At 39.9% G+C, this 27,555-nt stretch overlaps 1 protein-coding gene across 1 annotated transcript in view; it reads left to right on the top strand.

Moving 5' to 3' along the window:
• Positions 1-27,555, top strand: part of Pdzrn4 (PDZ domain containing ring finger 4) — a 158,916-nt gene that overhangs the window by 114,887 nt on the left and 16,474 nt on the right. The window contains exons 4-6 of the mRNA XM_048350950.1: positions 20,057-20,155; positions 22,060-22,122; positions 26,535-26,636. Coding sequence (XP_048206907.1) covers positions 20,057-20,155; positions 22,060-22,122; positions 26,535-26,636 — 264 coding nt within the window. The remainder of the gene's footprint in view (positions 1-20,056; positions 20,156-22,059; positions 22,123-26,534; positions 26,637-27,555) is intronic.

The following is a 27,555-nucleotide window of genomic DNA, read 5'->3' as shown; positions in this document are numbered from 1 at the left end:
CAAAGAAATGCTGTTTATACTTGTTGGGCAAAGCTGTTTTCAATAATTCAAAGCAAGACAGTTTACAAGTGTAAAGAGGAAATAGAATGAGAACAGCAGGATGAGGGGGAAAGCCGCACACACGAACTGACAACCATGGTGTGAGTCTCTCATACCAAACACACACCACACCTGGGCTTTGATTAAAAATTTGGGGGAGCGCTTTCTTCTTTTTAAATCTCTAAAGGTTTAAGAGAATACTAAAAAAAAAAAGAGAGAGGGAATGGAATTTTAGTTCGTCTTCCTCTCTTTAAGGTCCAGCATGTATCTCCCTGGCCTGAATGACGTTGCAGCAAGCACTTGTTGCTTAGTCTTGGACCTCTCTCTTGGGAGCTTGCCTCCTTCAGTATATCATTCTATTCAGTGATGATGCCACCCCCAGCACACCCTTCCCTGTACTCCAAGCCTTCCACCCCACATGGGAATGAATAAGTAATCAAAGAATCGGCAAGATAATAGACAAGAGCCATTAAGTAACAGAAGGCCTATTTTCTTCTAGTTCTGTTGCTATATTACCAGTCCAGTGTGGGTAAATTCCTTCCATTTATGAAAGATGGAAGGCTGAGCTGGGTCCAGTGGCTCAGGCCTGGAATCCTAATTATCAAGACAGCTGTGGTTCATGGGGCCAGCCTTGCCAAAAAATTCAAGAGATTCTCCCCCTCTCCCATCTCAACCAATAGAAAGCTAGGCATGGTGGAGCACATCCACCATCCCACAAAGCAGGAAGTGTGATCAGCACAGTGTTCTGGGACACATGTTAGGAAAATAATGGAAGCAAAGAGAGTGAAGACTAGCTGCTCAGGAGGCTGGGATCTAAGGGTCATAAGTTTAAAGTCAGCCCCAGCAGAAAACTTCATGAAACTCATCCCCAATTAGCTAGCAAAAAGCAGAAAGTAGCTCAAGTAGCTCAAGTGGTGGACTGCCAGCCCTGAGTGAAGAAGCCACGAGGCAGTGCCCAGACTCTGAGTTCAGGATCCAGTACCAGTGCACATGTGTGCGCACTCAGGCATGCACACGCGCATGTACACACACACACACAATGAAATGTGCATTATCTATCAAAATCTGGTAGGACTACTTTCCATAAACAACACAAAAGAACCAATACAAATGCTTAATGTTAAAGAGTTGCACTGTTTCTCCTAACTAAAAACTCTGAAGGTTTGTTGTTACAAATGTAATTTGATCTAGGGGCTCAAAGGATGCCCCTGGATCTTTCTTACTCTAGCCCTTGGTTTTTATTTTCTCTTTTAAAAAAATCTATCCTTTGGTTCACTGTATTATGCTAAGAATAAGCTTTATGTTTTTCCTAATGTATATTCATACTAGTTCAAGAAAAGCAGCAAAGACAAGCATTCTTTATCCAGCAGTTTTAATGGAAGTCCTGGTCTAAATTTTGATGGACTTGAACTAGAAACTGTTAGGAAACTGAGTCATGAGGGTATTAGAATAAAGAAATACCAGAAAGCAAACTCAACAGATCATCGTTAATGGAAAGCTGAAGGGACGCCATGGTGGCCTGTGGAGAGTCAGGAGACAGGATGTGTAACTGGGGCAGGGTGGGGGGACTTAAGTTGGGTCCAGGGTGGGTGGGGTCAAGAGTGGCTGGGTGGTACCTGCTAGCAAGTTTGTTGCCTGGGCCTGAAGTTGACTACACAGGCCTGGTTCAGGATCCTATTTTTTGAGTAAGTCTTCTGCTTAGCAGGCCCTCTCACCTGGAGGGTAGGGTGGGGAAATAATGGCTCACCATCACAGGGAAATTGGATGATCTGGCTGTCTAATGTCTAGATCATATGCTCACTCCTAAACAAATAAAGAAGCTGGAAGAGATGACGTAATTCAGTAAAAGAAATTTAGGGTCATATTTCCAAAAAGACAGTAAATGGATGTTGGCTAGGCCAGAAATAACTACTCTGGACTATATTATGCTGATAGATTGTGATAACATTAAATGAGCCATTTTTCACAAAACATTTAGCAGAGTGTTTAATACAGAAGAGCTCTCCAAAGCCCTAAAGGGGATACCGAAAAAATGTCAAGTGCAAAATGTGGATAAATGAAAGATGAATCTGCTAGAAAGAGCCTCAGAACAGGCAATTTTTAGATTATTTGCTTTAATTTTACAGTAATCAAGTGACTTTTTCAATTATTTGCTTTATCTTTACAACTCATTCATTGACCACTTTTCTTGTTAGAAGAGATTATGAGACTAAGTCATATCTACCTTTCTGTACAGCTTTCTAAGGGAATTCTGCTTAATCTAATACAATTATATGCAGTCCACATATAGCCAAAGCAATTATAGTTTAAACCCAACCTTACTATAATACATAACTCATCCAGCAAACACATGTGGGTCTTTCCTTAAGGTCTCCACACCAGGTTGAGGCTGGGATTATAAAATAAAAGGAAGATAAAGTACTATTCCCAAAGAACCAAATGGCTTGCCTTCCTCATGTGTCAGACTTGCAGAATAAAATAATACATATAAAGCTGAGTACCTACTTCTAGAATAGTGGAGGAAACATAAAGATCTAAGCAATGTCATAAAATCCAAATTTGCTAATTAAAGAGAAATAAAATTAAGTAGTTGGAGTTAGCAGGAAGTTATTAAACTTCATTGTGATTGCTCTGAGGAATTGTGGGAGCACTGCTTCAGAGGGGTGTGGAGGCTGGAATGTGTGAACCAGGGGAAGGGGCCAGTGAAAGTTTTGCTGGGTCCCTTCCCAGCTCTTCTTATACTTACTGTGTGACTTTGGTTCAGTTACCCTCTCTGGGCCTCATTTCTTAATGTATAAAATGAGAGTAGTAATAGTGTTGAAGGGCTGTAAAGCTACATGCATTTCATCCCTGTTTTGTCTTGTTTAAAGGGTAGCATTTCCCACAGGCTTTCCTAGCTTTAACCTCACTCACTGAACTGCTACAGAAGTCTTTCTAAACTGGCTGGCAGTGGACTATTTTATTCCTTTTGTAATGAATCCCTTTTACATGTGGGGTGTGGGGGGAGCATGCCAGTACTTAGGCTTGAAATCAGGACATTGGTGTTGGTCCTTAGCTTTTTCTCTCAAGGATGGTTCACTACACTTGAGTCATAGTTCCACTTCTGGCTTCTTGGTGGTTAATTGGAGGTAAGAGTCTCTTGGATTTTCCTGCCACAGCTAGCTTTGAACTGTGATCCTCAGATCTCAGCTTCCTGAACAGCTACGGTTACAGGTGTGAGATACTAGTACCTGGCTTCCTTTCAGATTGTTTGGCTTCCTTTCAGATTGTTTGGAAATGCTTGCTTGAATCCTGAGTGTCCCTCAGAGGGCCTTGTGAAAAGTGTCTTACCCAGCCAGTGGAATTCTTGGGAGTCAGGGGAAGTTTAGAAAGTGCGGTTTCGTGTACTGAGGTTAGATCATTAGAGATGTGCCTGTGAAGGGAACCATCACCTCTAGTCTCTTTGCTGCTCTACGACATTGTCCAGCCGTGATGTACTGTGCTGTTGCAGGCCCAAGGAAACAAGGTCAAGTGATGGTGGATTGCAATGTTTGAAAAGTGTGGGACTTTTTATCTTCACAAGTTGATTACCTCATGTAGTTAGTTTGTCACAATGACAGCTAACAACAACAACAAAAACCCTCAAACTTTTAATATAGTGTTGTCGTTCCATGATCTGGCCCCCACTTGTCTCTTCACCATGACTCCTGAACCTCGCCAATTTTAAATTCTTAGCTTCATGCACACTAACTACTTCTAGCTTCTCAGATATGCCATGCAAAAAGAAAGTGCCAGTAATGGGGCTTCCACTCAGAGCTTTGTGTTCTTCCTTAGCTTTGTCACTCAAAACTGCCTCTTCCACTTGCACCATACTTCCATTTCTGGCCTCTGCTGCTTAATTGACTATAAGAGTCTCACAGATTTTCTTGCCCAGGCTGGTTTCAAACTTCTGTCCTCAGATCTCAGCCTTCTGAGTATCTAGGATTGCAAGTGTGAGCTGTCAGCATTCAGCATGGCATGGCACGTCTGTATCTGTGCCTTTGCATGGTCAACATTTCTTGTTTGGAAATTTTGTCTTTTTAGTGAGTACAAAAATCAGTTACACCACCCAAGGCAGTTTTCCTGGATTCTCCTAGCAGCCTCCAAATGAGAGCTGACCTGGCACTTTTGGGGGTTTTCTTCTGCCCACTCCATATGAGTGTCAGTAGTGAGTGGGAGGCTCAATGAAAACCATGAGGGGAAGAAAAGGAATGACAGAGAGAACAAGGGAGGGGGTTACTCAATGCAAGCATCTTATATGCATATATGGAAATGGCACAACGAAATCCCTTGGTACAATTAATATATACTAATGAAAAGAGGCGAGGAAGAATTAATTCTATGGGAGCAATTACTGAAAGATAAAGGAGACATTTGCCCAGGATTGTGCCAGACAGACAGCATGGAGTATGGGCACAGTTGTCTGGAGGCTTGCACACCCATGAAGAAAAAGCGCAGTAGTTTTCCATCCCATGGTTCCTCTACTCTCTGCGAAGTGCAGGAAAGGCTGCTGGTCAGCATGAGCAGAGAGAAGGCACTGTGGCAAACTTGCAGAGAGTTGGGCTATAAAATACCAGCTGGGAGAATGGGAAGCTGAGGTTACAATAATCTGCAGAAGACTAGTGAAACCCAGTAGTCCAGTGGGTGGAGTCATCATGGCCACTTTCTATTGGAAATGTGGGAAAAGAAGTATAATATTGGGGTTGTGGTTTTGTCTGTTTTGGTTTTGTTTTATAAGAAAGTGAAAGCAACTTGAGAGTGTCATCCTCAGGCTTGCATTCTCCCTCCAGCACCAAGCAAGAGTACAGGCACTGAATTCAAGCCCCGGCACAGTGTGTGTGTGTGTGTGTGTGTGTGTGTGTGTGTGTGTGTGTGTGTACATGTGTATACATGTGCATGTGTGCACACACATACACACATGTGAGGACATGAGAGCATTATTCACAGTTTAAAAGGGAAGGGCCAGAAGGTTCAAGTTAGGGTGGAGTGCTTAAAATGGTTATTTTAGAAGTAAAGCAACTTCAAAATCACATTGAATGAATTCCTACGCGTCTTTTCTGGTACATTAAGCTACATAGATGGAGATGTCCTAAAAACTAACTTACCAAGGATGGCATGTTACCTCAAATGGCTGTGGAGAGTTAGCAATACCATTTGAAGGCTAATGATACATTTCAAATTTACTCAAGGTCAACGAAAAACCTTTAATGGGTTCTTGCAAAGGTAAACCAAATAATGACTCAAAAATACTGCGATTTCCTCAAAAGTTATGATATATTTGATATAAAAGTCTTCTGAGTAGATGTTCCCTTGTTTTCCCATTTGTTATTTTTGTTTTGTTTTTTATTTTATTTCTGGCTGGTGCTGGGACTTGGAATTCAAGGCCTGGGCACTGTCTCTGAGCTTCTTTTACTCAAGGCTAGCACTCTGCCACAGCACCACTTCTGGCCATTTTCTGTTTACATGGTGCTGGGGAATCGAACCCAGGGCTCCATGTATATGAGTCAAGCACTCTTGCCACTAGGCCATATCCCCAGCCCTCCCATTTGCTTTCGACTTGGGGGCCATTCTGAAGGCTGCCTTTATGTGCACAGCCTGGTGTCTGGTTGGTACAGGGGAAGTAACACACAAAGTATATGGCCTATTTCTCACATACTGACTGTTCGCTTCAGCTTTCCTCTAGATATGTGACTTTGGATGGGCAAAGTGACTCAGGCCTGGCATCCTAGCTATTCAGGAAGCTGGGATCTGAGGATCAAAATTTGAAGTCAGCCCAGCAGACAAAACCTGGAGACACTTTCTCTTCAATTAACCAGCAAAAAGTCAGAAGTAGAGGTATGGCTTAAGAGGTTGAGCATCAGCCTTGGAGAAAAAAGCCAAGTAAAAGCTCAAGGCCTTAGATTCAAATATCCTCTCCCCTGGTCAAAAAAATGAGGGACTATTACCATTGTCATACATTATGAATGATGTTTGGACTGGGAAGGTGTGAGCCCAAAATTATGTCATAAGAATTTGGGTATTGCAGATGTTTTTATTTATTATTTATCAGACATTATTTATTCTCAGTAAGATACCTGGTTTACATTCCCTGGGGATAATGACACTGAAGCTATATGAGTAAAGCCTTCAGACTGTATCTCACCAATATAGCTTAGGCTGGCCTTGAACTCATGCTTATCCTGCCTCAGCCTCCTAAGTGCTGGGATCAAAGACATGTGCCACTATGTCTAGCTCTGAAGCAATATTTTCATAGTAAAGTTTCTAGACTTCCTTTACTTATAGGGGTTAATGTTTTCACATCTCCACTTGACTCCTTTTTCAATAAATGTTTTCTTGGGACAATTAATCGTGGCATTTCACTATTTGCTAATCAACATTACAAAATGTAAGACAGTGATAAATGGTTACAGCATGGGTAAAAGCACATGTACTGTTTAGTAAATAAGAGCCAAGAAAGTCAATGAGACAAAAATAAAGATACAGAGTTCTCTGAATCTGCAGAGCTCCATACCCGACAGATGCCTACTACGAATGACCCACCTGTTCCTGGAGAGTCTTCAGACATGAGTGGCACTGTCTGATTGAGAATACTTTTTTTTTTTTTTGGCCAGTCCTGGGGCTTGGACTCAGGGCCTGAGCACTGTCCCTGGCTTCTTTTTTTTTTTTTTTTTTGGCCAGTCGTGGGCCTTGGACTCAGGACCTGAGCACTGTCCCTGGCTTCTTCCCGCTCAAGGCTAGCACTCTGCCACTTGAGCCACAGCGCCGCTTCTGGCCGTTTTCTGTATATGTGGTGCTGGGGAATCGAACCTAGGGCCTCGTGTATCCGAGGCAGGCACTCTTGCCACTAGGCTATATCCCCAGCCCCCCTGGCTTCTTTTTGCTCAAGGCTAGCACTCTGCCTCTTGAGCCACAGCGCCACTTCTGGCCATTTTCTGTATATGTGGTGCTGGGGAATCGAACCCAGGGCCTCATTGAGAATACTTTTACTCAGGAAAAATTTCCCAGCATGGCTTTCAGTGTCCTTAAGTGACTGTACTTAAAAGGTCACCAAAGGCAGCTTTCAGCCTTTTTCTCCCCCATCAATAGAGTCTTGGCTAGAAAGCACAAATTTTAAGTGCCTTGATTTTCTCTAGACTCAATTGTACACTGTAGTACAACTCATGCCCAAATCCATGTGTTGTTGTTTTTTTGCCAGTCCTGGGGCTTGAACTCACGGCCTGGGTGCTGTCCCTGAGCTTCTTTTACTCAAGGCTAGTGCTCTGGCTCTTTCTGAGCAGTTCATTGGAGAGAAATCTCATGGACTTTCCTGATCAGGCTGGCTTAGAACCATGATCTTCAGATCTTTGCCTCCTGAGTAGCTAGGATTACAGGTGTGAGCCACTGATTCCCTGCTTTAAATCCCATTCTCTTTAACATGTAACACTTCAATTGGTATGAATTGTACATATTTATGGGGTACAATGTGAGAGTAAAAGACATGTGGACAATGTACAAATGATCAGGGTTTACCATATGTAACACCTTAGACATTAATCATTTGTCTTGTGGATATTCAAAATTCTATTTTGAAGTAGAGACCTTTTGTGAACCATAGTTACTTTACTGTGCTATCAAATATTACAAGTTACTCCTCCTGAGTAAATGTGCCCTGGAATCTGCAAACCACCCTTTCTCCTTCCTACTGTGTTCCCAAGCCTCCCCAATAATCTCCTCTCTTCTGCAAGATCAGTGTTTCAGCTTCTATGTATGAATGAAAACAGGTGTTACCTGTTGTCCTGTGCCTGGCTTATTTCATATAATGGTCAGGCATTGCCTGTTGTCCTGTGCCTGGATTATTTCATATAATGATCTTCAGTTTCATCCATGTTGCTGCAGATGAAAGAACTTCATTTTCTTTTTCTTATTTCTTTTTTTTTTTTTTTTTTTTTTGCCAGTCCTGGGGCTTGGACTCAGGGCCTGAGCACTGTCCCTGGCTTCTTTTTGCTCTACTACTTGAGCCACAGTGCCACTTCTGGCCACTTTCTATAAATGTAGTGCTGAGGAATTGAACGCAGGGCTTCATGTATACAAGGCAAGCACTCTTGCCACTAGGCCATATTCCCACCGCAAAGAACTTCATTTTATGGCTCAATAATATTTCATCATGTCTATATTTATTACATTTGCTTGATTCTGTCACTTATCAGTGGAAAGTCAAGGTGACTCAATATCTACTGTGGTAGTGCTGCAGTAAATATGGGGGTGCAGATGTCTCCCTGACAAATTGAATTCCTTCCCTTTCCTCAACTGACCAATAGTGAGATTGCTGGATCACATGGATAGTTCTTTCTGGTTTTGAGAAACCACAATACTAATTCCATGATGTATATACAAATTTATATTGTCAGTGATGTTTGAGAGTTCCCCTTCATCTACATCCTCATCTGTAGTTTGTCTTTTCTTTTATTTATTTTTCAAATTTTTATTATCAAACTGATGTACAGAGAGGTTACAGTTTCATATGTTAGGCATTGGATACATTTCTTGTTCTGTTTGTTACCTCGTCCCTCATAACCCCCCACCCTCCTCCCCCTTTCCCTTTCCCCCCATGAGGTGTTCAATTCACTTACACCAAACAGTTTTGCAAGTATTGCTTTTGTAGTTGTTTGTCTTTTTTTTACCATGTGTCTCTCAATTTTGGTATTCCCTTTCAATTTCCTAGTTCTAATACCAGTATACATGGTTTCCAATATACTCAGATAAGATTACAGAGATAGTGTAGGTACAACAACGGGAAGGTGATACAAGAACATCATCAATAATAGTAGCTACAGATACACATGGGACGTTGAAAGTAGTTACAACTGTGATATAACAATCGTTTCCATAACATGGAGTTCATTTCACTTAGCATAATCTTATGTGATCATAAGGGTATAGCTATTGGGCTCTTGTGATCGTCTGCTGTGACTTGCCTATACCTGTACTAATTATACCCAATAAGGGAGACCATAGAGTCCATGTTTCTTTGGGTCTGGCTCACTTCACTGAGTATAATTTTTTTCCAAGTCCTTCCATTTCCTTACATATGGGGCAATGTCATTCTTTCTGATAGAGGCATAAAATTCCATTGTGTATATGTACCACATTTTCCTGATTCATTCGTCTACTGAGGGGCATCTGGGTTAGCTCCAGATTCTCGCTATGACAAATTGCGCTGCGATGAACATAGTTGTGCTAGTAGCTTTACTGTGATTTTTTTTGTGTTCTTTTGGATAGATAACCAAAAGTGGGGCTGCTGGGTCATAGGGGAGTTCTATATTTAGCCTTCTGAGGAATCTCCATACTGCTTGCCAGAGTGGTTGAACCAGTTTACATTCCCACCAACAATGAAGAAGGGTTCCCTTTTGGCCAAATCCCCTCCAACAGTTGTTATTGTTAATTTTCTTGATATATGACATTCTTACTGGGTTGAGGTGAAATCTCAATGTTGTTTTGATTTGCATTTCTTTTATGGCCAGTGATGTAGAGCACTTTTTCATATGTCTCTTGGCCATTCTCATTTCCTCATCAGAGAAGTCTCTTTGTAAGTCTTTAGCTCACTTAATAAGGGGGCTATTGGTTCTTTGCGGTTTTGTTTTGGAGGAAGGTAATATTTTTAGTTCTGCATATATTTTAGATATGAGGCCTTTGTCGGTTGAATGGCCAGTAAAGATCTTCTCCGAGTCTGTGGGCTTTCTGTTTATCTTGTGAGCTATGTCCTTTGCCATGCAGAAGCTCTGCAGTTTCATGCAGTCCCATTTGTCCAATCTTTCTTTGATTTGTAGCCTTTCTGGGTCTTTGTTAAGGAAGTTCCATCCTGTGCCAAGGAGCACAAGTGTTTCTCCTACTTCTTCCTTTAGTGTTTTCAGGGTGTTTGTTTTGATTTTGAGGTCTTTAATACATTTGGAATTGATTTTGGTGCAGGGTGATATATAAGGATCTAGTTTTAGTTTGTTGCATGTGTTGAACCAGCTTTCCCAGCACCATTTATTAAAGAGGCTATCTTTCTTCCAAACTATTGTTTTAGCTCCTTTATCAAAGATTAAGTAGGCATAGTTCTGTGGATTCATTTCTGGGTCTTCAATTCTGTTCCATTAGTCTTCAGGTCTGTTCCGGTGCCAAGACCAAGCTGTTTTAATTACTATAGCTTTATAATACAGCTTGAAGTTGGGTATTGTGATTCCTCCAGCACTGTACTTTCTGCTTAGGATTGTTTTTGCTATTCTAGGTCTTTTATTGTTCCATATGAATTTCTGGATTGCTTCCTCTATTTCCTTAAAAAATGGTGTTGAGATATTAATGGGTATTGCATTGAATTTGTAGATAGCCTTTGGAAATATTGCCATTTTGATTATATTAATCCTCCCAATCCAGGAGCATGGGAGGTTTTTCCATTTCCTTAGTTCTGACTTAATTTCGTTTTTCAAGCTCTTAAAGTTCTCATCAAAGAGGTCCTTCACTTCTTTGGTTAAGGTTATTCCTAGGTATTTTATGTTTTGGGGGGCTACTGCAAATGGAGTTGCTTTCCTGATTTCAGCCTCAGTCTTCGGGTCGTTAGCTGTTGATTTTTGAGGGTTTATTTTATATCCTGCAACTTTGCCAAAGTTTTGGATCAGCTCTAGTAGCTTGGGGGTAGAGTCTATGGGATTCTTTAGGTATAGGATCATGTCATCTGTGAAGAGAGAAAGTTTAACTTCATCTTTTCCTATTTGGATCCCCTTTATATTTTCTTCTTGCCTAATTGCTCTGGCTAGGAGTTCTAGTACTATGTTGAAGAGCAGGGGAGAGAGTAGACATCCCTGCCTTGTTCCTGATTTTAAAGGGAATGGCTTTAGTTTTTCACCATTTAGAGTTATACTTGCTGTTTGTTTGTCATAAACTGCCTTGATTATATTCAGGAATGTTCCCTGGAATCCCAGTTTTTCCATAAATGTTTTAGCATAAATGGGTGCTGGATTTTGTCAAATGCTTTTTCCGCATACAGAGATAAAACCATGTGGTTCTTTACCTTGCTCCGGTTAATGTGGTGGATTACATTAATTGACTTACATATATTAAACCAACTTTGCATCCCTGGGATGAATCCAGTTTGATCGTGGTGTATGATTTTTTTGATGACCTGTTGAAATCGATTGGCCAGAATTTTGTTGAGAATTTTTGCGTCTATGTTCATCAGGGAAATCGGTCTATAGTCTTCTTTCCGTGATGAGTTCCTGCCTGGTTTTGGGATGAGTGTTATGCTGGCTTCATAGAATGTGTCTGGTAGTGAACGTTCTCTTTCAATTTCATTGAAGAGTTTGAGAAATATTGGTGTGAGTTCTGTTTTGAAGGCCTTGCAGAATTCTGCAGTGAATCCATCTGGACCTGGGCTTTTCATGGATGGGAGATCATTTATTGCCGTTTCTATTTCAATACTGGATATGGGTCTGTTTAGAAGGTTTAAATCTTCATGGTTGAGTTTGGGAATATGAATTTTTTCTAGGAAATCATTCATTTCTTCCAAGTTCTCAAATTTGTTGGCATAAAGGTTTGCAAAATAATCCCTTATTATTTTCTGAATTTTGGTTATGTCTGTGGTGATATTACCTGTTTCATCTCTTATCTTGTTTATTTGAGTGTGCTGCCTTCGTTTTTTGGTCAGGTTTGCCAGGGGTCTGTCTATCTTGTTGATTTTTTCAAAGAACCAACTCTTTGTTTTGTTGATTCTTTCAATGGTTTTTTTCATCTCTAATTGATTTAATTCTGATTTGATTTTAATTATTTGCTTCCGTCTATTGACTTGGGGTTTGGCTTGTTGTTCTCTTTCAAGGAAATTAAGGTGCTTCCTTAAATTATTGAGTTGCTGTTTCTCCAGTTTGTTGGTGTATGTGCTCAGAGATAGAAATTTTCCTCTGAGTACTGCCTTTGCTGTGTCCCAAAGGAGCTGGTACTTTGTGTCTTCATCTTGGTTGAATTCCATAAACAATTGAATTTACATTTTAATTTCTTCGATGACCCACTGATTGTTCAGCAGTGTGTTGTTTAGTCTCCATGAATTGTAGGATTTTCTGTGGTGGCTGAATGAGTTGAGCTCTAATTTTATTCCATTGTGGTCTGAGAGAATGCAGGGAATGGTTTTGATACTTCTGAATTTGTACAGATTTTCTTTGTGCCCTAAGATGTGATCTATTTTGGAGAATGTTCCATGTGCTGCCGAAAAGAATGTGTATTCTGTCCTTGCTGGGTGGAATATTCTGTAGATGTCAGTTAAATCTAGTTAGTCTATGCATTTATTTAGTTCTGTGGTTTCTTTGTTCAGTTTTTGGCGTGTTGATATTTCCAGAGGTGATAGTGGATTGTTAAAGTCCCCTACTATCAATGTGTTTGGGTCTATGAGTGTTTTTAGAGTCAGTAGTGTTTGTTTGATGAAGTTGGGTGCTCCTGCATTTGGTGTGTAGATATTTAGGATGGTTATATCTTTCTGTAGGAGAGATCCCTTTACTAGTATGTAGTAACCGTCTTTGTCTCTACTTAGCTTTTTTAATTTGAAGTCAATTCTGTCTGATACTAGGATTGCAACTCCAGCCTGCTTATGGGGGCCAAAGATAGATTTGATTCCAGCCTTTCACTTTTAGAAGATGTTTGCTTTTGCTGGATAGATGTGTCTCTTGGAGGCAGCAGAAAGATGGATCTTGTTTTTTGATCCAATTTATGAGCCTACGTCATCTGATTGGAGAATTAAGTCCATTACTGTTGAGAGTTAGGATTGAGAGATGATCGTTTGTTCCTTTCATTGTCACTGTCCTGTTAAAAGCTGTGTCTTCCCATTTCTTGATCTGATGTTTACTATTTAGGGTTCATTTCTCTGTCTGTATTTGAATCTTGATTATTTTCCCTGTATAGTACATCTTTAAGGATTTTTTGCAAAGCTGGTTTGGTGGAGATATATTGTTTCACTTTTTCCTTACTATGGAAGACTTTTATTTGACCTTCGGCTATGAATGAGAGTTTAGCCGGGTACAGTATTCTTGGTTGGTAGTTATTTTTATTTAGTGTTTGGTATACTTCATTCCAGGCTCTCCTCGCCTTCATGGTCTCTGCTCAGAAGTCTGGGGTAATTCTGATTGCTTTTCCTTTATATGTGATGGTTTTCTTCTCCCTAACAGCTTTAAGGATTCTTTCCTTGTACTCTACTGATCCTGTTTTGATCACTATGTGTCGGTGGGATGTCCTATTCTGGTCTGGTTGGTTTGGGGTTCTAAATGCTTCTTGTATCTGTATAGGCCTTTCCTTCTGGATATTTGGAAAGTTCTCAGCTAATATTCTGTTAAATAGGTTGCCTATCCCATTAACTTCTTTCTCCAAGTTTTCCTCAATACCTATTATTCTTAAATTGGGCTTCCTGATTGTGTCTTGCATCTCCTGTAGTGATCTGTTTTGTTGATTGGACTGGATTTGTATTGATTTTTGATCTTTCTCCATAGATCCTAGGGAATCTTCAGCTCCTGAGATTCGATCCTCTGCTTCAGTTAGTCAGGACTGTAGTCTAGCTACTTCATTTTGAATCTCTTTTCCTTCTGACTGGTCTTTCCTGATGATTTCCATGTCATTTCTTAGGTCCTGTATGGACTTCTTTACTTCATTGACTTCATTAATTTGGTTTTGAGTCTTGTCTCTCAAATCTTTAAACTGGGTAGCTATTTTTTCATTTGACACTTATAGTTCATTTATCTTTCTATTTGTGGATGCCATGAAATTCTCCATTAATTTTTGCTTTGCCTCCTCACGCTCTAGAGTAATTGACTGAAGAGATTCAAACTTTTCATTTATCATGTTTATCAGTAGACTTTGTAGAGCATTTTGGGGGTTCTCTTCTATGTCTTTGATTGACTGCTTTGCTTCCTGCTTGTTTTGAGTGGGGGATAAGACTTCATTGTTTGTCATCTTTCTTGTGTTCCTTCTGCCCATTTGGATTGGGAATGCCAGACTACCAGTACCTGTGAGCACCGTTTAAGACCCAAAGCAGAGCTTACCAAGCACTATTGTGTAAATGTTAGAAGTTCACAATTAAAGACACATACCTTTTTTACCTGTGTAAAAAATTAGATTTGGTGTTCCTAAAGAATACAATTTCAATATAACAACCAATCCTGCGCCCTGTTTTCAGTAATTACTTATTTACTGTTACTACCCTAGGAGCAATTCTTATTCTTATATTAAGTTCCTTTTGGACTGGCTTACTCTATGAACCTCTTTGTTTTACTCGAATTAAGCAGAGATACCTTTTATCCAATAACGAGGAGTCAATGGGATCTGGAGGACCTAGTAGTAAGTCAGGAGGGTAAGTTAGAGGTAATAAAGAAACTAGAGTAAAATGTATGGGGGAGTGATGGTTTTGGTTTAGTTTCAGTGATGTGGAAATGTGAAGGAGAGTAGAATCAGTAGAGGCAACAAGGTTAAAATGATAGACAGTGGAGAGTTAGCAGTAAAGAGTGGAGTTGTTATTCATGGGAAAGTAATTTTTGAAGAAAAAGAGTACATATAGAGAAATAATGAGAGAATACTGGAAGACAGATGCACATAACTGAGGAGAGTTATTTAAGAAAAAATAAAATAAAATAAAGAGGAAAAAAACAGCAAAAGAAAAAAGAAAAAAAAAGATCATCAACAACAAAACAACAACAACAAAAAATGATGGAACTAACAGGTGAAAATGGGAAAGAAAAACAAACCAATGATGTTTCAGAAATGAAAATATAAGAAAAATAAATAAATAAAAATGAAAGCTTAAAAGACTTTTGAGACAAAACAAAAAAAAAAAGAAAGAAAAAAAAAGTCTACCTTGTTTGTATGGGTTTTCTACAGTCTCTGGTTTCCTTGCGATGGTCTGCAGTCTATTCTGACACTTGGCTGGTTTGGCATGCCTTCAGTTTGCAGGGGGTGGATCTGTTCTGACCTTCTCCCCTGTTGGTGCAATCCTGGGTCTCTGTGGTTCGCAGAGCTTGCAGGTAGGCCTTGGGCATCCTCTGTAGATGGGGATGTGAGCGGTCTTGGGGGCCAGGGCTCCTCCTGTCTAGCTGTCTCTGCGATTTCAGCCCCTCCGTGCTCAGCCTGCGATCTGTATGTACACTGCTGTCTGGAGAATTTCTCCCTGGTCTCCGTTGAGCTGCACTGGGTGCGCAGCGTGGTGCTGGCGCCAGCGCTGGCGTGGCACTGGGACTCCGCCTGGGCTCAAATCTGTGTTTTCAGACCAGCTAAGTTGATTTTTCCTTCCTGGCCTGAATCCCTGTACTGTTAGAACTTACTTGAGCTGTCTATCTAGCAGTAAAAGTTTTTCTGGGGTGGGAAAACTGCGCTGTTGGAGGGAGGTCAGCTAGGGCGCTGTTGCTTCTCCATCATCTTCTCCCAGCCCTCTGGTCCTTACTTCCACCGAAAGGCGTCTGCTCCCGCCTCCACTAGGGGCCAATCGGCTGGCTCGGAGCCCGCCTCTGGCCATGCAACGCCCCTCACGCTCCCCACCCCCGGGAGGTGTATGTGTAGTTTGTCTTTTCAGTCACAGCCATTCTGTTTGGGGTGAGTTGGTATCTCAGTGTTAAAATCCCTTTCTTAACTGACACCAGTGACTCATACCTGTAACCTTTGCTACTTATGAGGCAGAAAACTGAAGATCAGGGTTCAGAGTTAGCTGGGGAAGACACATCGAAGGAATTCTTATCTCCAATTAACCAGAAAAACAGGCTGGAAGTGAAGCTGTGGCTCAAGTGGTAGAGCACCAGTCTTGAGTGGAAAAGCTAAAGGAGAGAGTTCAAGAAGAGTTCAAGACCTGCCCCGGGCACACACGTACCCAAATCTCTTTTTAATTATTAGAATGATGGTTTTCTAACTTTATTCTTCTACCCTATCTTCAATCTACATGCAATCAGTTTCTCATGGCATTTGACACCACAATTTGATTATATTTGTTAAGTAGACTTCACCTATTTTTCCTGGAGCCTAGATCTCAAAGCACATTTTAATCAAAGTGAATGTTGTCTCACCCCGTGTGTGAAACTCTACTTCCAGGCCCTCACACATAACTGCCGTCCACACAGGCTCAGCTTTGATTTGTATTTGCCTGTGAATCGTCTCCATCGAGAAGATGCATGGAGGTAGCATTTCACTTTAATGTTGTTCATCAAACAGCTACCCAGTGGCAGAAACAAAGGTATGCAAGTGTTAGGGAAAACATTCTCTATTACCAGGAGGTAGCTCCTTCAGGAGTCTGGCTGTGGAGGGAATACTTAATTAAACCTATGCAGGAGGATTCCTTTCACATCATCAGAGACTGAAAAGCCACCTTTGCGGCTCATAAGCTATTAAGGAATGAAACTATGTTTGCTTCTAGAGTGTTATATTTAAATGTACCAATAGAAAATAAGGAAGATGGACGACATTCTTAAAGAAATGCACTTGGGACTCATTCAATGGTTTGTGGGATCCAAATGATCTCACAGGGCACTCTCCGTCTGAAATCTTACCACTATAAAATCAGTCTTCTGAATGAAGGATTAGTATTTTCCATCTTTAATAGTATGAACTGGGCTATGCTGGGTATTATTTATTGAAGTGAGTTTTTAAAATATTTATATATGTGCTTATGTAGTTGCACAAAGGTGTCTCGATTCAACATGTCTGTTTATGAGTACAATGCATCTTGATCAATGTCACTCCCTTCATCATTCCTTCTCATCTTAAAGTGGTTTTTTAATGAAGATCTTTTCAAGATAGATTCAGCAATTATCTTGATGTCCTCATTAATATCACCTACCTGTAAAGGTGGGTCATAAACACCTAGAACACCTACAGGAAAGATAAACCCTGAGCATGTCACGTGGCTACAGAAAGAGAAGGTTTACCTTAGTGATGCACACTTGACATCATAGCTTTTGAGAAACTGAGGCAGGAAGACCACTTAGTCAAGGCCAGCCTGGACCACACAGAAGCAGTCCTTTTCCTCTTTTCAAAAATGAGAAAATTGAAAACCAAGATTAGGTACACAAGTTTGAAACCGATCTTACAGTTTCTCTTTGACAATATTGAACGTTATTTTGACCTGTGGACCTTCATCTTTTCTGTGAGTCTTGGATAAATGCTTTGACTTTTGGTAGTAAATCTTATGGATGGGTTTTTGCCTTTTCATTTCAATGGATACTTTCCATTTCTTTGAAAATGGTTTTAATTTTCTCTTCCAAGACACACACCAAAATCACTGAGAAAACACTTCAAAAAACAGTGTTCCTTCTGCAAATGTGTTCTGGAAGTATTGATGGTTTGTTTCTTCCATGAGTTTGGCAGGACATTGAACATCACTGGAGTTCAGATTTAACTACAGGCCCTGATGTCAAACATGCTTTATTGGAAGGCTTAGGTTTCCTTATTCATCTCTTAGACATTAAAGGTTCCTGTTCTAACTATATACCTTTGTGTGCTGCAGTGAAAGCCCTTCTGCTTCTGTAATTCCTTTCTTAACATTTTTAAATAAACATTTTTTTATCTTCAAGTAGTTTTGCAGAGGTTTCAACTCAATGTCACACACAGTGCATCTTTCTCCCCAGCTCTTCCAGCCCCACCCCTCCCCTCCAGTTACCTGGCTCCATTTTCACATGTGTGCACTGAGTATTATGACTTTGTTCACCCCTCCCTTCCTCTCTCAGCTCATCTACCCCCTGCTCTTTTCTTTCCCCTTCTCCCAACAACACATAGGTTCAGGCAAGTGTTCTTTATGTGCAGAGGCATTAATTGTTGCTAGTTTTGAGAAAGTTCCTGTTTAGTGTGTGCATTTTTGTTGCTGGTGTGGAGTCATGTCACTGTTTGCTAGTCTTCATCTAGTTGAAGGATTCTTTGCCCTCTTCTGTTTATTGTTTACCATGAATCATTTCTTTTTTGGACCATTTCATTATAATTTAGAGTATTTTCACCATCAGGCAGAAAATTTTCCACTAATTTATATCTCACTTGCACCATCTGTGTCAGGATAGAGGACTTAATTTAGCTGGACTTGCTGCTAGCTATAAAATGATTGGAGTTATGATAGAAAATACTTTCAAGGATTTACCCCATAGTTTATAGCTTAGCATTAAAACAAATGGTTATTATCCAGTGACAACAACTTCACTAAAACACGAATGACTGGTATTTGTTCAAAGTTATTGAAGTATTCTGGAAAAGATCTTCTTTGAGGTTCAAAATATTGTGCAAAAGAGTTTCAATTCAACAAGTTTGAGTCCAATATACCTTTAAAAAAATTTACTAAGTATCTGTATAAAAAGGTTATGAGTACAATTCATCTTGTTTTTTTTTTTTTTGGCCAGTCCTGGGGCTTGGACTCAGGGCCTGAGCACTGTCCCTGGCTTCTTTTTTTGCTCAAGGCTAGCACTCTGCCACTTTGAGCCACAGCGCCACTTCTGGCCATTTTCTGTATATGTGGTGCTGGGGAATCGAACCCAGGGCCTCATGTATATGAGGCAGGCACTCTTGCCACTAGGCCATATCCCCAGCCCCAGTACAATTCATCTTGATTAATGTCATCGCTTCTACCCTTTTCTCCTATCTTTTCCAATGTCCCTTCCACCCCCCTTATCCCCTTAAGTTGAATTTTTCTTTATTTAATCCTGGTAACTATTTCAGATCCTAGACAATTAAATGAGTACTTTGTCTCAGCACATTCTTGATGCTATAACAAAATGCCAGATGGCTTATAAACACAGGAACATTTCTCACAGTACTGGAGGCTGCAGACCCAAGGATCAAGCCATAAGCAGATCCTAGTGTCTATGAAAGCCCACTTTCTCATAGAGGACACCTGCTCACATGTCCTTACATGAATAAGGGACAAGATGGCCTTTATATAGGGCAATGATCACATGCAGGAACTCAAATCTTCTGACCTCATTAGACCTCATTATCAAACCAAAGACTCCACTCCTAATACAATAGTAACCTCAGAGATTAGGATTTAAACATGTAACTTGTGATGAACATTTACATCATATCATACTTATTAAACTTCACACACACAAATCTGTTTTCAACCAAAGAGGTAAGACTGCTTAATTGCTACTTTACAAAAAGTTGTGTTGACATTGAGGAAGATTCTGAAGTAAAATCTACCAGCCTACCTAGCACCAGACTTCGCTCCTCATGTAATTATGCCCTGTTCTTCCGTATCTCCTTACTTACTAAAGCTATCCAACAGGGAGCAAGCTCTTCGTGATTAGAGCATCAGTCTGTGTTGTACTGCTTGGAATGATGGGATTTATCCTGAAGTCACCTGCTTGTTAAGGTAGTACCACCCATTTCAGTATGTAAAAGTGGAATGCACTGAAATGGATACCATTGTACTGACTCCATGAGGAAGCTGACTTAGTACATACTGCCGAAGGCCTGGCATTTCAAGCCCCCGAGCCCTGTGTTACAGGAAATATATGGCTGAGTCTGGCATGGCTGTCTCTGCCCCAAGTGGTTGTGGCTGCCTCTCCTGCAGCCAGAATAAACCCATTTCTTTGCAAGGGTGAGCATTTCCAGAAAGTAACAGACCACCTGACCCAACCTCCACAAAATTCTTGCTGGTTGTCACAATGCAGAGAAAGCTCAAAAGAAGAAACTGATGAAAAACAACAACACCATCTTTTTAAAATTCTAACTTCTTTCATTTTCTTATGCAAAGAAAAACAAAGTGATTATCTTTATTCATATTCTCAGAGATTTTCCAGATTCTAGCTTAATGATTTACGTGTTTTTGTGTATTTCCATTTTGTAATGAAAATAGTGAAGGTTTAAAATATTCATAAATGTACAATGAAGATAAATGTTAGTGATTTGGGTCATAAAAGTTAATTTCAGTTGTTGGGTAGTAATTATTAAAACTTCCTAAGTAACCTAAAGGTTATCCTGGACTTGCCACTTTCCCCCACTGTGCTTTGGCTTTCTCCCTGAGATAAATGCTGTGTATGGTTCTCAGGAGGTCGAGCTGTGTCGTGTTAGCAGTCAAGAGAAGCTGGGCCTGACAGTCTGTTACCGGACAGATGATGAAGAGGACACAGGCATTTATGTCAGCGAGGTAAGAAATGCTGTAAAGCAAAGATGATGGGAAGCCACTCACACTGAGAAAAATCCTTCCTTGCTAGACTTTAATGTAAAGAATTGGCCATGTTCCAATTTCTGCCACTTGTAACTAGGAAAGCAAATTATGCTGCCCAACTAGTGTCATCATTATTCAATGTGGAGTCCTTCACCACAGAACCTCAGCAAAACAAAAGGTGGTAACCTTGTGTGCATTTAAATATATTTCCATAAGAATGCGAACACAGTTTTTGAGCTGCAGACATTTGTGCTTTCATTCTACTACAACTTAGGTGAACAATATATAGCCCTGGCAATATTGTTGACCTAAGATACAATAGCTATTATTTTAAGCTAAGAGTAACAGTAATCACATCTCGCCTGGGTAGGACACATATCAGTAGCCTGATCGCATTCAGGAAGTGACAAGACAAATATGAGACATCATTTTTATTATTTGCTTTGTTTCTGTGCCTGTTCTGGGGCTTGAACTCTGGACTCTTAGCATGTTCATTCACGGCTTTGAGTCATAACTACACTTCTGGCTGGCTAATGAGTCAGTCGCAAGGGCTTTTCTGTCCAGGCTGGCTTTGAACCATGATCATTGCATCTCATTCTTCTGAGGTGCTAGGATTACAGGTGTAAGAGGCATAACTACCCCGTGTCCAGCTGTATTAATTGAACTAGAAGACTGTTGAGAAAAAAATATCACCATTGGAGGTTTTCTTTTTTACTCACCTACAAAAAAATTTAGACAAGTATGGTTTCCCCTCAAAATTCACATGTATACTCAAGTACATATAGCCTAACTCCTACAAACGTGTGTACAAGAGTTAGAACAGGCTGGTAAAGCAATTGGTATCTATTTTGACTGTCTTTTCATGACCAAGATGTTAAAAGCATTGCCTACCATAGCAATGTTTCTTGTTGATATTCTTGTTGACTTTTGTTAATTTGATTTGGGTTTCGGTGTTTTGAGACAAGGTCTTGCTATGTAGCCCAGGCTAGCCATGGACTTGCAATCAGTCCTCCTGCCTTCTTAGTTCTCGGATTACAAATGTGAGCCAAAATGCTTTGCTACATCATACTTTTTTAGTAGAGCTGTGTAGAATATGGAAGAGATCATGTAATTAATGCATTTAGAAAGTGTTACTACTCTTTGTCATAATTAAATACAGCTCCTACAATTTGAAAAACTGGAGATTATTTGGCAATTCCTCTAATTAAAGTGATGAAGTATTTTTATAACTCATGGAAAATCTTTTTAATATGTACAGAAGTAAAAAGGTAGAAGTTTGATTTGATTATTGTTCTGACTACAAAGTTTGGGTTGTAAATGACTTGTGAATGTGATACAATTGACTGTTCATTCCTCTGTGCTTTCTGATAAGTCTCTAGTTATTATTAGGACAGGTAGATCAGAAAGTCTGCTTTTCAGAGATGGCAAGGAGTCAGAGCAACTAAGCATATGTACTTGAATGTTGTCCTTATTACTTATGCCTCTTACATGTAATTAATTATAGTGTGCTCCATGGTTTATTCACCATTGAAGCCCTAGTGATTAGAGATGGTTCCATTTGTAAGAAAATAATATCTAACATCTGCATTGAAATGCTCTGCTTGGACAAAAGCCTGAAGCCATTACATGAAACCTAAAGGAATTACTTCTAGTGAACAGGAAGCCGGCACTGAGGTTTGACGCAATAAGACAGTGATAAATTTCCTTTAAAAGAACTTGAAATAGATACTTATTCTAAAATAATTCATTGTTAGTACCATTTCACATTTAGGGAATATTATATTAAGTAATGGTATATATTATATATGTATAGTGTGTGTGTGTGTATCTGAGAAACTAACCTATTCTGCATTGAATAAGGATACCTGTTTCCTCCGTTACAGGTAGAACCCAATAGCATTGCTGCCAAAGATGGGCGAATCCAAGAAGGGGATCGTATTTTGCAAGTAGGTGGTGTAGCTAGTTCAAGTTTCCCAGAGCCTAATTGTTTTATTTTTTATTATCTTTTCTTTGGAGTATTATCATATACAAAACAAGCAATCATTTAGGAATGTTTTGAAATAATTAGCTAATTCATTGGTGTTTGATACAGTCTTTGCAGTGAGATTACTTACTGGCTTCACATTCCAGCTCAATCCTTGTCTTTCTGCACAACCCACTTAACCACCCTTCAGCTCAACCCCATTTTCACATCTTAAACAAAAGATAGCTGGGCACTAGTGCTCAGCTTCCCCAGAGGCTGAAATCTAAGGATTCCAGTTCAAAGCCAGGCAGGATAGAAAAGTCAATGTGTCTCTTATCTCCAATTAACCAGCAAAAAGACAGTAGAGCTGTGGCTCAAATGGTAGAGTAGCAGCCTTGTGTGAAAAAGCCAAGAAAAAGAAGCCATGAGTTCAAGCTCAAGTAATCAGCACACATACTCAAAAAGGTACCATTTTAGTATATCATCCAGATAACAACAGACCCAAAGATAATTGAATTTTTAATTTTAAAAATACATTAGTCACTTTGCTAAACTTTCCAACTAAATATACTGAAAATAATACAGTCATTCTGTTCTCAGTCATGTTATACACAGCAATCCTGATACAACGCTGCTAGAGAGCACAATGCACAATGACATCATGAAAGGCCCGGAAGATTTGTGTTCTCAGAAGGAGTCTAGTTGGCTGCATTTTCAGATGCATCTAGTCGATTGTTTTCCTTACTGCTTCCTCACTGTCCTCAGCTGCCACTTCTCCTCCCCCACCATGGTATTGTCACTTTCTAGCTAACGACTCTCTCATGGGATAAACAAATAGTCACTAAAATTACCTCTAGTAGGTCTGTGGGTATAGTTGGATAGAAATAAAATGCCTGTTTCCATACATGCATATTATATGTTTTGACATTTCCAAGTACTTGGTTACATTATAAGCAAGTAAGTATTCAAAGAAAGGATCTTCAGGAATGTAAAGTATTCCTTAATAGAGTTGCTTTAGTGGAGAGACAACAGCAGGATTGATAAAATGCTGTTATCTGTCTGATTATATAGTCTGTGATGAATATGTCACACTTAATGAGTAAATACATCACATTAAAACACCTAAGATTCAATTCTGTCTCTACACATTGAAAAGAAAAGTATCTTAAGAGTGATGGTGAAATTACACCACAGACTAACAGCTCTATATGTGGAGTGAGAGGATAATGGAAAACCCCAGAATGAACCATGAATGACTCCTTTCCCAGGGAGTCAGGAGCGGAAAAGCAGAGGATTTCCTTCTTATCCATGAGGTTTCCTGGCTGGCTTTTATTTACATGACTCTCTCTGGAGCAAGTATGATTTTAATGTTATATTCAAGATAACTTCAGTATAGTATGTTTACGGTCCTGCCATCATCATGTAGCTAAAATTTTCCTCCTGTAGAACACCATGAGCTTGTTAGATGATCGTTCTCTCTCTCTTTCTCTCTCTAACACACACACACACACACACACACACACACACACAATGGAGATAATGCAGAAGAGAAATCAATGATCCAACTTTGTGAGAGCATTTCTAGGGCTTCTGTGTTTGCTCTGGGAAGGCTTGGTGATTCCATATGCCATAGCCTGGCTAAAAACTTGTGTCTAGTTTGTTCCCAGGAATTAGTCTTGGCAAGTCCTCTCACAAAATTGCAGGGCTCTAGCTGGGCACTGGTGGCTCATGCCTATAATCTTAGCTACTCAGGAGGCTGACATCTGAGGATCATGGTTCAAAGCCAGCCCAAGCAGGAAAGTCTGTGAGACTCTTATCTCCAATAAACCACCAGAAAACCAGAAGTGGCACTGTGGCTCAGGTGGTAGAGCACTAGCTTTGAGCTGAAGAACTTAGGAACAGAACAGTGGACAGGCCCAGAGTTCAAACCTCACAACTGACAAAAAAAAAAAACAAAAACCCCACAAAAATACAGGGCTCTGAAATGCACTTCTGAGCTAGGTTTCTACAAGAGAAAGCTCCATATTCTCCTCATTTTGTCCTCAGGAGGGTAAATATAAAATATTTCCTGTGAGCAACCTAACTCATGTTGACTAGAAAGTCAAGCATGTTCCTAAGGATGACTTTCCATACAAAACTGCCTGAATGCAATCTGTGTGACAGCAAGACTCTGAATGAGCTCTGTTTCCTTTCTGCACCCTCCTATAAACTGTCCACAGCATTCCTTCCTCCCTTTTTCTTTTATTTCCTTTGAATAGCTGTTTCCCCTCATTTCTGTTGTTATTTTCACATCTATATCTCTATACTTCTTCCTTCTTTCCGTTCATATCAAGGTATACATTATATGTGTGCACATGCATGTGCGTGCACACGCACACACACACACACACACATAATCTGAAATGAATCTCCCCTCTTTTGCCTATTGTCCTAAGAAATTTCATAGACAGTTGGATGTAAGAATTTCAGTTGCCCACCTTCTTCTAGAACAGTAATACCTAAAAACCTAAAAAACCTAAAAAAAAAAAATAGTATCCTTAAGCAGAATAATGTATTAAGTCAAGTTCCTCTATTCCTCATTATCAATTCTTCCTCTTGTTTGGCCTTTATTTCCCGCCCCTCCCCCCATTTATACATACATCCTCTCAAATACAGCAAATTAGGTCTAAATTGAGTCTTTATTTTTTGTTAAGCTATTTAAGTCTTAAAAGATAACATCCACCTTGGAAACTACTATTCTACGACAGATCTGTAACATATGCAGGCTTTTCTGCACCAGTACTGGGACAGGAACTCAGGGCCTCGTGACGTCTCTTGGCTTTTTTGCTAAAAGCCTGGTGCTCTGACACTTGAGCCACAGTTTCCCTTCTAGCTTTTTGCTTGTTAGTAGGAGGTAAGAGTCTTCCACACTGGCTTTGAACCAGAATCCTCAGACTTCTGAGTAGCTAAGATTATAGGCTCCCAGCTGTGATTTTTTTAATACAAAGGAAATAAATAGGAAACCTCTAAAAAGTGACTTAATCTTATATATATATTCATATGAGAAAAGGGGAGAGATGATGAGAAGAAAGCCCTCCTGTGGTTGTTTGTTTGTTTTTCCACTCTTACAGTCTGCTTTCCTAACTATATATGGTAGATCCTAGGAATATGAAACCTTCATTGTAGCACCGGGTTGAAACCTTGGACTCATTTTCCACTAACAGCATCTGCCCTCATGCACTAACCTGCACCCCACACTCTCAGAGAAAAAAAGCACAGTGGTTTCCTTCATGCTTTTACACAGAAATCTTCAGGAAAAAGTATTATATTATTGAAAATAAGGTTAGTGTGGCTACATTTTCATCCACCTCAATATCTAAGGAATTGTTTTTATTGTTGTTGATAAAATGACCTTTTTAAATGAATAGTTATTTTAAGCAGAATTTCCCTCTTAAAACTTCTTGCCATCTATTTTGATTACATACTAGATATCAAAAATCTTCATTATCATCATGGACATGAGTAATCAATAAAAAATAATTTCAAGATAAGATCCAAAGAAAAAAATACATTTGAACCTTTATGTTTTAAAATGGTACCTTTACAAACATTCTTTAAACAATTCAACATTTAGTATTTTAGAAAAGTAAAAATTGAAATTCAAATACTACCAGAACCATTTTTGTGTAATGAAGGTTTACTAGAGCTTAATAGAATAAAATTGCCTTTACAAAAAAAACTGAAGAAAATAATCTTTTTCTTGTAGGTATTTTTAAGGTAGCAAATGAGTTTTGTGGTTTTAGAACAGTCCTGGTGTATCCTGGCAGGTGCTCCTGATGAGCTGTTCTTCCCTTTGGTAGCTGAACCCTGAGATCGACCCCCAGAGTGGTGCTTGGGCAACTGAGGCAGACCCACACACCAATAGGAAATGATTAAATGAGAATGCAATCTTCGTGGCCTGGGAGCACTGCCTGGTGAGAGACAGTACTGGCGCTCTTTAATTGGCTCGCAGCAAGCATGCAGGATGACGGATTTCAGTTGTGGCATTGCTGGTCCTGCTTCCCAGGCACTATTATCTCAGAGTGACACTTCCATTACTCTGAGCGGAGAAAGATGAACGTCACCTGTCAGGGCTGGTTAATTGTGTTGCTAGATGTATGTTGCCAGGGCGCAGGTTGGACATTTATGAACATAACTGCTTCCTCTGATGTCCACCATCCTTCAGGGATCGATGCGGCTCTTACAGTAAGCGTGTAATGGAGTGAAGACACTTTCCATACAAGGAGCTGGAGATGAGCCCGTTGTGTGAGCTGTGTTGTCCATACATTTAACACAAATGAGCTGATATTTGCCATTTATTGTGTGTGCAGCATTGTGGAAATGGAAACTAATGTGCCACTTTGGTTTGTTTTCCAGATAAATGGTGAAGATGTCCAGAATCGCGAGGAAGCTGTGGCGCTGCTGTCCAGCGAGGACTGTAAGAGAATCGTGCTACTTGTTGCCAGGCCAGAAATCCAGGTCAGGAAAGAGCAAGGGTCTTGACACTGAACTGCTGCTGTGGATGTGTTTGTGCTCATTTCCTACCACTCTAAACTCAAATCACTACCACAGATGTCTGTAAAACTAAATACACAAAGATGAGTAGCAGGTGCTGGTATCTTACGCCTCTAATCCCAGCTGCTCAGGAGGCTGAGCTCTAAGAATTGCAATTTGCAGCCAGCCTGGGAAAACAAATCTTAGAAACTTTTATCTCCAATCACCCACCAAAAAGTCAGGAATGGAGACATGATTAATGTGGTAGAACACTAGCCTTGAGCAAAAGTGCAAGGCCCTCAGTTCAAGTCCTTATACTGGCACACAGCCATACACATTTAAGACTAACAGTGCCCCTTAAACACTTACAATAGTGACTTGGAGTTTAGTTCTATGTGAATTCTCCCTTGACGATTCCACCTAAAACAAAATTGGAGTATTAAGGTGAATCTGAGAAGAAATTAGTATATCTTACTACCATCTTAATTTTTACCAAAGTATCTTATGTACAATAGAGTGAGTTCCTATATAGGGTTTCTTGCTAAAATTTTGACAAAAACATTTGGCCTCCAAACTTGATGCATCTAACAGAATTTTTAAGTAAGGTGTCAGGACTATGTAGCAGAAGAAGGAAAGTACTAGAGATATTTCTTTCACTTCCTATTTAATTCCCTTCCCCCCAACAGAGGAGGACATCGCTTTGTCATCCTTCCATCCATCCGTCAGTAGTTTGAGTGAAGTTAGTTATGTCACCATTTGTCTCCCAGGTTATTGATCTGATATTTTTCAGACTCAGTAACTACATACCACCTATAAATTACATTGAGTAAGTGTATTTCAGTGTCGCACTGAGGCCTGACTTGAATATAGTGGTTATAAAAGATCACCCTTTCCGCATATATTT

The sequence above is a fragment of the Perognathus longimembris genome, chromosome 1, assembly GCF_023159225.1.
Source record: "Perognathus longimembris pacificus isolate PPM17 chromosome 1, ASM2315922v1, whole genome shotgun sequence".
Taxonomy (NCBI): Eukaryota; Metazoa; Chordata; class Mammalia; order Rodentia; family Heteromyidae; genus Perognathus; species Perognathus longimembris.
Note: the sequence above shows the minus strand (reverse complement) of the source record. Positions and strands in the feature narration are given on the sequence as shown.